The 12,751-nt window shown below is 39.4% G+C and overlaps 1 protein-coding gene across 1 annotated transcript in view; it reads left to right on the top strand.

Moving 5' to 3' along the window:
* Nucleotides 1-303: 303 nt before the first annotated feature.
* The window catches only part of LOC103907222 (clavesin-1), a gene marked incomplete at its 3' end in the record, with an annotated part of 30,885 nt that continues 18,437 nt past the window's right edge, over nt 304-12,751 (top strand). Inside the window, exon 1 of the mRNA XM_009289358.1 lies at nt 304-692. Within this exon, the coding sequence (XP_009287633.1) occupies nt 304-692 (389 nt within the window). The remainder of the gene's footprint in view (nt 693-12,751) is intronic.

The following is a 12,751-nucleotide window of genomic DNA, read 5'->3' as shown; positions in this document are numbered from 1 at the left end:
TATAAATTTCAGAAATGCATTTCTGTAAGCTTTATACACATATTTAATCTTTCTTTTATATATTTGCTTTTTCTTTTAGCAAGTGATGGAATAAACAACATTCATTTGGATGGATTATACTATATATGAACTGCCTGTTACTCTTTCTGCAAGAATAAGAAAAGCCCTTTGCTATCATTTGTTAAATAACAGCTTGATAGCAAAAAGCTTCTGAATGGCTCACGCTCACAGCAGACCATCAATTGAATGGGATCAGCACTTCTCCTACTAAAATATCTGAAGTTAAGGATTTGGAAAGCAGAGATGACCCACTTACAAGCTGGACTTAGTCCAGAGACTATAGAGAAAGCTCGCCTGGAACTGAATGAAAACCCAGACATTTTGCATCAGGATATCCAGCAAGTCAGGGACATGATCATCACAAGGCCTGACATTGGGTTTTTACGTACAGATGATGCCTTCATCTTGAGATTTCTCCGAGCCAGAAAGTTTCACCAAACTGAGGCCTTCAGACTGCTGGCTCAGTACTTCCAGTACCGCCAATTAAATCTGGATATGTTCAAAAACTTCAAGGCTGATGATCCAGGAATCAAACGGGCTCTGACAGATGGGTTCCCAGGAGTACTGGAAAATCGTGACCACTGTGGCAGGAAGATTCTTCTGCTTTTTGCAGCCAACTGGGATCAGAGTAGGTAAATGTAGATAGTGTCCTTATCTTTCTACATACACTCACGCTCAACTTGTAACAGAATATTTGTGACCATACTTGAAGCAGCAAGGCCGTTTTCAGTAAAATATTTTATAACCATGAGTCCATTTCACAGAAACTTTCATCTGATCTGATCACCTCTCATTCTTCAGACATAACACCACTGAGAGATAAGGGTATATCAGTGTGTTAGATAAGTAGCACATGTTTTTTTCCATAAATATTTCCAGGTTTTAGCCAGATAGTGTCTGTCTGCTATAAACACATTAATGCCTGTTATATAATCACTTGAGTAATATCATAGACTAGCCAAACAGGTTGACAGAAAGCAAATGTCTCAAAACATATGGGCGTTCTTGTAGCTCTTCTGGTGCAGAAGGAACTGACCATATTTATTCTGTCTCCAGACTTCTTAACAGATCATTTTTTTTGTTTTAACCATTTCACAAATTACAGCTTGTGTTACAAGATTTCCACAAACTGCATTGTAATTTCTACACACTCTGGTTACTGTATGCTTGTTAGTCTGATAAATGGGAGATCCATGCAAAGCGTATTTTCTCTTCAGGTCATTTCTTTACAGAATAGTATGAACAAAGATATCTCCCAGCCATTATTATAAAATGATGTCCTTAAATGTTAATGCGATTAGTCAGCTTTCACTACCTATTTGAAGTGATACGGAGAAAAGGGGCTAGTCCAGGAATATCATGTTCACATTGTCCTCTTCATCGGAAGTCATTCCATTCCATTTTACCTGCCTTCACAGTGAGATGGAGAAATGTAGTCAGCTGTAGGATTGCCATGTGTTCTTCTGATTTTTGATAAAAATCAGACCAAAGAACAAAATTCAGATTCAGGTTTTGAGTATCATAAATTCTGATGAGTTCCAGGTAGGATTTTGACTTGGCACTGTCTAAAGTTGTCCATGAAAGTGTCTCATCCTTAGGAGTCAATAGATTGGAGCTTTGAATTTATGTTATAGAAATTATTAGAGAACAATACACATATGCCTGAAATTTTTCATGCTAGTTGTTTTCTGAGAAAACCTTTCATCTGCATGTGAAAACAGAGTTCAGAAGTGTTTTTAATTTTCTTTTGCATGTAAAGCTCTTGTAAAAAAATGTACAGAAAAAGTTACAGAAATGTAACTTTGCATATACAAAAGTATTTGGTGAAATCCAGAACTGAAGACAGTGATAAAAGTCCTATTGACTACAAAGGGGTCAGCAGTTTATCATCTCCTGTCTTTCTGAACTGTGAGCTTGCCTTTCTTCCAACCACAAAAACCTTCTTTTAGCAATTGGCCTGGAAAGAAAGATGAATGAACAGGTATCTTGAAATAATAGAAAGTATCAGCTTTAGCGGACAGAAGCACTGTGGCTCTACTGGTTGCATTAAGGGATTTAGGTATTATATAGAGCCAGCTTTTGGTTTCTGATCCCTCAACAAAATGAATCCTTGCGATTAACCTCGTACATCAAGTCCTGCCCTGGGAAAGCTGAGAGTGCTGCTGTCTAAGGCTCCTGCATTGGGATTTTGACAGAACATTGATTCCTGTCAGGTTTTGCCTCAAATTTTCTGCAGGTCTTTTAATATGCATCCATGTATATGTGTATATATATGTGTGTGCAAAACCCAAAGTGATCCTGCATGCAAGATACCTTGTTTCTGAAAATGTAATTTTAACCTTCAAAGAAGAAAGGCTGAGGCTAATAGGATAGGATATACTTTCCTAAGACTCCTCAGTGAAATTAAAAATTTTACCGCTCTGCAGCCACTGAAGCTCAGCTCCTCTATGGATTTAAATGACAAGAAGTGTCATTTCTGTGGGCTTTTGTAGCACTGCAAGTGTTGCAGGGATTTGGGACAGGATTTAGGCTGTAAGTAAACAGAGGGATGACCTCCTCCTTTTTTACTGTCTAAATCAACAGGACCAAAAGCTGTTGAGGAATGAGAAATGATGAGTGCAATGTCCTGTTAAGCAGAGGGGAAGCAGGTTATTGACCAGAAGAAATATATATTCATATATATTTCACAAAAAAACCCCAAACAAGCAGGCATTGTGTATATCTTACAAACATATACCTTGGGCAACCTTTCTATAGACATGTCTTCAGTGATGGCAAGATGTTTACAAGCTTACATTTCAGCTGAATGTTAATGCAATCAATTCATATGATGCTGTGATGCTGATAGGCAAGAGTAAGAGCTCAGCCTTCAGCATGCCTTTCCTAACTTTAATCTCATTTGCAACTGTCTGTGTTTTCTCTTTCTTTATCATTAAATCATAATGATAAGGGGTCATTTATAAAGAAATTGTAATTTATAAAGGATCATTTAAAGTCAGCATGGCTATAATCCGCAAACCGATTTTCAGTCCAGACATTCTTACCATTTATACTCCTGGCGGTATGGTGGCTGTATGGATCACATGTCAAGGGGGGAGAAGCAGCCTCATAACTTTTTGATCTTACAAATATATTGATTTTTAAAAGGAAATGTCATTATGTGTGTAATGTGACTGCTTGGACAAATCGGATCCAAGCTATTCTGAAGGGATTTCCTGTGTTGAAGATAAAATTATGTGATCATTTGGAAACATTTGTAATTTTAGCTTCAAGAATGTAATTGATAGATCTAACATCTCTAGAAAACTAGGTTTTCATTTCCAGTCTCAGTGTTTCCAGCTTCAGGTTCCAGCTGCTGGATTGTGTTAGTTTAAAGGGACCACAACAACATGACAGCTTCCCATGTTTGTACTTTTGTGTCCTGACCATGTCATCTCTTAACCTACTTTTGAATTCACTGAGGATGCGGCACTGTAGGGTGAGTTACTGTCAGCCAACAAGAAGATAGTACATTAGCTACTCTACAGCAGCGGTTCTTGTGTTCACTTTTAACCATGGTGAATGTAAAACAGCTAGCCCTCTTTTCCTTGAAAGCAAAACAACCTTGTGTTGTCCACAAGGTAAAGAACATACTTGTGGGCAGCCAGCACAGCAAAGATAATGTTCTGCAAAGTATTGCACTAGCTTAATGTCTTGCAATATATTTATGCTGCCAAAGCATAAATAGATTGAACTTCTTTACTTGCAGAATTAGGAAGATTTTCCAGGTTGCTAATACTCTTCACCATTATTTTCTGGACCTTTCCTATCATTTTAGCGTTGTTGCTAATGTGCAGATGGATGAACTGAATACAAACTTTCACTAATAAACCATCATGTGGTAACACCATATCATCTGCTCAGTAGTTCCCTCCTTTTAGATATAAGATTGTCACTGTTTTCTTAGCTACTCTATCACATTTTGAGCTCATGTTCAGCTCAAATCTGCCTCCCAGTCACTGTTTCCTAAAATACAAACACCACTGGTAAATGTGTCATACATTCTCATCCACAATGTGGGCACAGTCTAGCATGTGATTCACGCTTTTCTGCAGAGCTAAACCCATCCTCCTCATCAATTATCATTGCATGGGTTTTGTGTCATCTGCAAAGTTCACGGGCAAGAGTTTTATTTTTGCTTCCACATCGTTGAAAAAGATGGTTATTTTTGTTTTGACCAAAACCTCCTTGATGACTAGGAAATAAACACAAGGAATGATAATTCTTATCTCCAAATCACTAGTTGAGATCTATCATGGTGCCAGGTTTTCATTCATTTAGCATGTGCTGCATTGGTTTGATTTTACTCTATTTTTTAGACAGGTTTCTTAGAGATGATGTCATCACTTTCTTTTTATGTCCTGCATAGTATATTTTGGATCTGTTAGTTAATGTTAATCACATATGATACAGAACAGAAAACTTCAGAGGTATTGAATAAGTGAAAATGAGCAGATGGATAGAAAAGAAAGAGATCAGATTAGTTCCACACTGAGGGAGAAGAAAAATGTCGAGCTATATTACTGTACACTAGAGAATCCATGCAGGGGAGGGCCATTGTTCACTTTGATCAGAGCTCAGTCCTCAGAGGTGCAGAATAATCCAACTACAAGGTGTGAACTCGCCCAAAACCCACAAAGGCTTCACATATACCATTGCTTACAGAGCACCTTATTTTTAAATGCAAATCATGGAGTAATAAAGACAGGTAAGGATGTCAAACTGATCTTGTCAGGAACTTTTCTGATGAAGTAATTTGCATCATAAAAAATCCCAGTTTGTAAAACAAATACATGCTACATACAAACATACAGTTTTGATGAGACCCGAACCAGGATTTCACATAAAAACAAATGCGCCATGTGCTGGATTACGAATACTCTTTCTCACACTTTTTCATTTCATCAGTCTCACCAAACCTAAGCCCTCACTCCTCTGATGCACCTCTAGTGAATCTGAAGCTTTTAAAGAAGTCAGGTAAGAGTGCCTTTTTGGCTGTTGGATGGAGGAAAACCTTCACTAACTACCGCAGCTGTTCCTAGGTCTGCTACTGCCTTCTAATATATCCTGCTCGTACACCGGGGAGATGGGGGGTTTGGGCGAACAAGTAATTCAGCAGAAGGTGTTCATTAATCTTCCAAGTAAAGATATTTCCTTCAAGGTTGTTCAGCCAGAGTAAAATTTATTTCTGTGTAGAGAGCCAGCACGAGGGCTATCTCCAATCATGATCCTCTGTGAATAGGGTCTTGGGGTAGGGGGGCAAAAGGTTGCCCATTGTCTTTTGCAGCAAAATAGTGATTAATTTCTGTCTTCATGTCTGGACTGTTGTGTCTTAGATGCTGTCACATAGCTCCAAAAATTCTGTAAGTCAGACAGAAAAAACTGCTGCTTTGTTTACGACATACATTCCCTAGTCAGCTGCTAGCCATAAATTCTCTTTTATTATCCAAGGAGCCTCAAATGTCAGATACTTACCATTCTGTAGGAAAGTGTATTGAGAGAGGTGAAAGGGCAAGGAAATACTCTGACATAATGGTAAATTGACAGCTATAAATATTTTAAAGGATCGCGATAGAAAAAATGATGTCCTTGCTGAGAATGCTCATAGTGGTGTAATTACAAGGATATTATCATCAGCAGATCCTGCTGGTATAAATGAATATGTCTCAAATGCTGATTATTCCAATATATTTCAAGGATAATCTCAGATGTTTAATAGAATATGAAGGAATAAACATCTGTTGAGACTGATTTATAGACACAGGTAAACTGCGGCAGTAACTCAGCCTCATAGCTGTTTATTATGAGAGATTATGGCTGAAATATGGCCAGCCCTAACACCAGAATGATTTTTACACAGCAAGTCTTTGGGTTTGGTTAAGAGATAGTGCTTCTGTTTTGGGAGATGCTTACAGTAATGCAGATTGAGGTTGTGGTTCAAGTGTTGCATTGACCAATAAATAGCCTAGAAGCACACTGTTTTAAAAATAGTTCGTATTACATTATTACATTAGTGAGGTCTGAAATGGTAGCAGAATTCATAGTAATAGAGGAAGGAAGCGTAGCATAAGCAGAATACTCATTTTGGGGAGCAACAGATGTGCATATTAAATGTTGGACAAAGAAGACGAAAGGGAGCTTTGTCTTGAAATGTTTTAATTTGCTTGGAGGTGGCAACTTAATTCAGTTAATACCATTTACTATGGAAGCCGAGTTTGGGAAGGCTGTTGTAGTCCATATGAATGACAGAAGGATGACACACACGAATGACAGTCCTGGATAGGGCTGAGAAGGGAATCAAAGAAGAGAGAGAAAATGTCTGAAAAAGAGAAAGAAAAACAACAGCTGGGAAAGTTATGAAGCATATGTTGAAGATCGAGACAAGCCTGAGTGAAAGGGAAAAAAAAAATCAGTGAAGGGAGGGTAGGGCAATCAAACACATATTGAGAGGGAAGAGAAGGTGACTGGATGGTGTCGGGCTGAGGGCTGACTGAAGATCTGTGAAGGACAGTGCCAGTGCGTGAGACAGATAGTTGCGGGAGCTGGCCTGCAGGATAACAAAGGGAAATGAAGGGCAGACTGGAAAGTGGGTCCGTGCCACCTCCCTCCTGTGGAGAAAAGAAACCAAATCCAATCCCCAAGCTTTATAAACTGGAGAGAAGGACAGTTGATTAAGAAAATTACACACACGCAAACACAACGCACACAGCAAACACCTACGCACACATGCGCGAACACCTCCTTCCTTCCCAGACTGTCTCAAAAGACCAAAATCTTGTTGTGAGGGTTTATGTCTGGGTGGCAGAAAAGAGAAACTGCATGCAGTTGTGATAGCACTTGTCCCTTGTCCCTAGAAAATGACCCATACACCTACGTGGGCTGTATATGTCGTCCTCACAGCTGGGTTCTGCAAAAGAACATTATAACAGAGTTATATCAACAGAATAGTATGAAGCCAAACAATATGACATCCCACTTGGCTCTTTGTCCCTTTGACCTTTGGGAACAGCTGGCAACCATGAATGAATGTTCTTATAAACAGGAGTGTTTTGAGGTGAGACTTCATAGGAAGAGATCAGAATACTTTTTGTCAGAGCTTTTCCTAAATCAGGTTTTCTAAATATCTGATACTCCGATCCGTTTCTAACTTGCCAACCTAATTAAAAGGAGCTAAGGCAAATTCATGCATTGCAGTACGAACAGACTGCAAAGAGTCAGGGGAGGAAAAAAATGTAATTCTCTGACTACCTATTTAACAGGCTACATGCAGTAGAAGAGTCAGAAAAGAGTGGAGATATTGAGCTGGAATCCTTAAATACATTTGAAATTTTTAAATTCTAACAATTTCTTGATACATTATTTCCCCAGGCCATGATTTATTTTAGACTCTTTCCTCTGAACTCTAAGCCTCTGTATCAATTGCATTTTACATAAAAATAGTTGCTTTTTTCACCACACCCTGGTAGGTACTGAGCATTCTCCACTTCCAGCACCCTCAAAGCAGCATGAGGGATGCTTGGAAACTGCTGCCGTTAGCATGCTGGGTGATCCCAGAGGAGTTACAGTGGACAGCATGAATTCGGTCAAGACGTGCATGGTGTGGGGGGTGCTGAGCTCCATGAAACTGCTGAACAGCACGTTGAGGTAAATTCTACCCTGCCACCATGGTCACCCTGCTTCAGGGTGCTTGTCTACCTTGGCAAGGCTGGAGGAGGAGGGAGTCATCAGCTCCCATGGTTGCACTGATGAGAGTGTCCCAACCATGTATCCCTGGGATGGTCTTGATAATATGAGGAAGGAAGTGGTAGAAGCACCCATCTGCTACAGGCACCTAAAAATTTAACAGACCGGACAGAGGTGGAGGCCAGGGAAAGGATGGAGGAGTAAAGACATTCCAATAAACTAGCCTAAAAATTGAGTTGTTAAAGCTCTTCCATACAAGACATTTTGCCTCTTTTGGGTAAGCCAATAAAACAAGTGGAGCATCATAATTAATATGCCATGACTGGAGACTTGATTACTAAAGAGAAGAAAATGACCATGTATCCCTGGGATGGTCTTGATAATATGAGGAAGGAAGTGGTAGAAGCACCCATCTGCTACAGGCACCTAAAAATTTAACAGACCGGACAGAGGTGGAGGCCAGGGAAAGGATGGAGGAGTAAAGACATTCCAATAAACTAGCCTAAAAATTGAGTTGTTAAAGCTCTTCCATACAAGACATTTTGCCTCTTTTGGGTAAGCCAATAAAACAAGTGGAGCATCATAATTAATATGCCATGACTGGAGACTTGATTCCTAAAGAGAAGAAAATGGAATCACTCCTTGAGGAAGAGGAAATTTTTGTCTTAAATTCTGATTATACTCTCACAGTTTTTATTTTTAATAAGTGCAGCAACCACAAGGGCAGTAAAAAGCAACTATCCCTTGCTCCCAGACCATGATAATCTCAGCCCTGGAAACTTCCTGGAGGGTCCATTTGTAACAGGGGACAGAAGGCAAAGCCAGCCAGTTAGCCTCCTGCTGGAACTATTGCTTATGTAACTGCCTATTTTCTGCCCATGCTGAGCAAACTTGCATCACTAAAGATTAATTTTTAAGGGAAAGGTAATATGCAAATATCTTCATTGGTGTTTTTTCTTTATAGAAAGATGGTATCACTTTTCCACTTTTCCATTGCAGACACACAGTGGATGACACATGTCTGTGCATGTGTTAACACGTGGTGCCAGTTATCTTTCATACATGCAGTATAAATCACAGCACCAAGTAATGTTATGATGCTATATGATCAATAACAATCTATTTGAAGAACACATATGGATTATTTATATAATATCCCATAATACATCTCTAGAGGGTCAAAATTCAGGATTTGATTGAAATTGTAAGATTCTAAGCTACTGACTACCATATTTTTGAAGTTAACGTATCAATATACATAAGAAGAAATATTTGTTTTTCAGAGGCAAATTAGTATGTTTTCTATTTTAACCTTGCCAAGCTGCTGTGTATCAAACCCCTTGTTAGGGACCTGCTGCTGGCCACTATCACAGCAAGGATTTGGGGCCAGAGGAACCTTTGGTCTGGTCCAGTAGAACCACTCTCATGTGTACTTTACAAGGCATGTACTCTCACATACTTTACAAGACATGCAGCTGATGGCCTGAATTAACAAAGCAGGAAGCTCAAGACTTTTTTTTTACCTTTTATAGACCAATATAGTTTTCTTCGTTGAGTTCTAGTTACAAGCCATCTCCACGCCTTCCTTGTTCTTTCCCATAGACAGTCTTGTCCTCCCTTCCACAAAGCCATAATTTCAGCTCCTCTGGTTTTATACCATGTCAGTAGAGGAACTTAACTCCATACATTCGGATATGAATGAAGTAATAAAGGTGAAAAAAAGTGGTAACAAGCACAAGGCCACTGCTACGGTGTGATCAGGAGCATGCGCTCCCCTTGCCAGTGCTAAACCTTTCACTCTTTCCTTCCTTCTGGCTTCCTTTCACAGCAAATCCAAGATGTGCTAGTCATGTACATTAATTATGCACAGATCAATCTACAGACTATATGTGGTACCTATACCCCTTTGGAGTGCTAGGGTATGTGTTAGCACGCAGAATTTCTTTTGTATAGGTATTTCTGACCAGGAAAATCCACACCAGAGTGTGATAACCTTATCTAAGGCATCTCCATCCTCTCCTATTATCTTGGACCTGTGATCCTCTAAGCTGTTCTCACTTTGAGAGGTTTCTGAATAAGAATGCATTGCCTTGTTTTCCCAGGGATAATCCTACCTGTCTGTTGTGTAAGTACAAAAGCAGAAATGTGATTTATATTGAAAGAGAAAGAGACTGCTGAAAAATCCTGCTTCCAAATGCACTGCAATATTCATTTGAAAACTGAGATAAAAAAGCAGGAGGAATAAACTCTGACCTAGTGAGAGACGGTAGGAAATCTATTTCTTAGGTTCTCATTTACATGTAAGCCACTTTTATCTGGCTACTGCAATTCAAATTCAGTTTCACTCTGATAAAACCTTCAATTCTGTTTCAATAAAGGAGCTTTGAAAGTCTGGGGAAAATGGCAATTTCTGTATGCTGTAGCTGCCAATGAATGCCTTTCCTTTTTCCAGCATCTTATTATTATTCTCAGCTAAAATGTATACACAGGTACATGTACATTCACTTTCTTTCAGAGAACATTTTATATGATTAATTTAAAAGTAATTCAGGATCATTGGGGGGTTTATTTCAAAAAGAGGTATATCAGATGTAGACTCCATATTAAAAGCCAAGGAGCCTTGTGAGACACCAGACATACCTGCCATTACTGGTTTAGTCCTGGCTGACACGTTTGTCTCTACTGGGATTTTCTCACCTCTTGGTTTGTTAAATAAGGTATTCATGGTCAATTAATGGAGAAAATGCTGACTGGGCACAGAAGGATTTGGGGGTTGTCCTGGTTTTGGCTGCAATAGAGTCAATTTTCTTCCTGAAGAAAATTAAACCACGACAGGGGTAAAGGATGGACTACAAAAGGAATGATACAGTAAGGTTGTACCATTGAGGAAGCAATGTCTCTGAGCTGTATTAAAGGACTGTTGTCTGCAGGACACCAGCAGTTATTCACCGTTACTCACATCAACTGCCCTGTAACCTAAGTACTAGCATGAGAGACAAATCTGAGCTAAGTCAAAAATAGTAAAACAAGAAGTCTGGAAATTATGACAATGTGATAAAAGTTGAGGACAATAACAGATGGGATACGAATCTTCCTATATATAAAAGTTTACCTTAATAAAAGGTGGTAGTGAAAAGTTGCCCATTTCCTTGGGGATGGGAATACAGATAAAAGCAAATTAAGTAATCTTAAGCAGAATTAGATTTCCAAAAATTAGAAAACATTTTGCAATGATTAAGCTGGTTCAGGACCTGAACAGGTAACTGAGGCACTCTGTGGACTCCTCATCACTGGATTTTTTACTGGTCAGAGACAAACTAGGAGTATTTATGATGATGCAGTGCAGGAGATGTAAGAGATACTGTCACGTAACTTCCTATCCCCTATTTCTAGGATTAATTTTGTTTTGTCAAAAGCCTCTGAGGAGGATAAACTCAGAAGGTGCTTTAAGATATCTTGCAATTTAAGAACATAAACATTATATCAGTAAGCTCTGGTATCTAAAAGTCCAACAGACAACTTTGTATAGAAGAAATGCTGTGTAAATCAGTTTTTCCATCTGGGATTCTGAATACATGCTGGGTGTTTTATGCCTCAATTATATTTGAAAATGGATAGTTCTGATATTTTATGGTGTTCCAGTGTCATTGTTTCCTATGATGGAACTGTGCCTCCCACTCACTCCGTGCTAAGGGAGATAATGGTTGCAAAACTTGTCTCCAAGGTCTATTGCAGCCTTCTTGCTGGATAAGAACCTGTTTGAAACCACTAAATAATGCAGGTATCCTAACTTTGTGAAAAGGTTGCTATGCCTATCTGTGATGTGGAAAATTGCAGAATCCCTAGTTAGGGTAGCCCATCTGGAAATAGTCCTCCAATGGCGGCTTTCTGACATGACCCCACTAAAAGAAGTTCTAAGAATTAAAGAAAGTATCGGTGAGCAAATACTCTGTCAGGAGGAGTATGCAGATGCAGTAAGTGAGAATGGCATTTTCTTGTGTCTGTCTTACTTTCAGAGGTGTTGACTTTTCCCATGGGAGGGAGTATCTGAAGTACTGATTGTGGCTGTTTGTGAAACATCGCAGTGCAGACGTAGTGTTGGCTACATGTTCATGAAGGGAATGTTCCAGCTGATGCAGGAGCCACATGGCCTTTCCTGTTTGCTGCTGCCAAGGAGAATAGCACAAGGAGGGCCTTCAGAGCTCATGCCGGCCCTGCTAATCAGCAGCCACATCCCTACATCCAAGGAAATTTAATTAATGTAAAACCACCTTCATCTTAACTCTGAAATACACTGTGTTATGGTTCTGGCACAGGTGAGTATCTAGTCTCCAGGATGTTAAATTCTATTCTTGAATACTACTGGACCTACCAAGCCAAAAATATTGCCTTAGTAGAGTGGGCTTAAACTTTAAGGAGCTTACTGTGTTATGTCATTCAACTACACTAGAGTCAGGAAAAGACAGTGAATAGCAAAGGTTATATTAACATATAATGCAGGGAGGTAACCTACAGGCAATTGTCAAATGTAATAAAATGCACAGACTTTAAATGCAGCTGCATCAAAACTCTTGCCCAGTCAATCCAGACCATGGCTGTTGAACTGGGTGACTGCTTATTGCATGAGGTATCTAAAGGACACTGCACTCATACTGGCCAGTTGTGCTCACCAGCAACCAATTTCCTACGTGAATTTGTTCATTTTTTGCTATATCAGCCCTAAACTCGGTCTTAACACACTAGGATGAAAAAATAAAGCAAGGCTTAAGCCCCACCCTAGAAAGTTTGCAATCTAAATGGACAAGAGAAAAGAAGCATTAGAATCATAGAATCATAGAATCATTAAGGTTGGAAAAGACCTCTAAGATCATCAAGTCCAACCGTCAACCCAACACCACCATGCCCACTAAACCAGGTCCCTAAGCGCCGCATCTACACGTCTTTTAAATACCTCCAGGGATGGGGACTC

The sequence above is a fragment of the Aptenodytes forsteri genome, unplaced genomic scaffold (genome assembly GCF_000699145.1).
Source record: "Aptenodytes forsteri isolate BGI_AS27 unplaced genomic scaffold, ASM69914v1 Scaffold139, whole genome shotgun sequence".
In the NCBI taxonomy this organism is placed as follows: domain Eukaryota; kingdom Metazoa; phylum Chordata; class Aves; order Sphenisciformes; family Spheniscidae; genus Aptenodytes; species Aptenodytes forsteri.
Note: the sequence above shows the minus strand (reverse complement) of the source record. Positions and strands in the feature narration are given on the sequence as shown.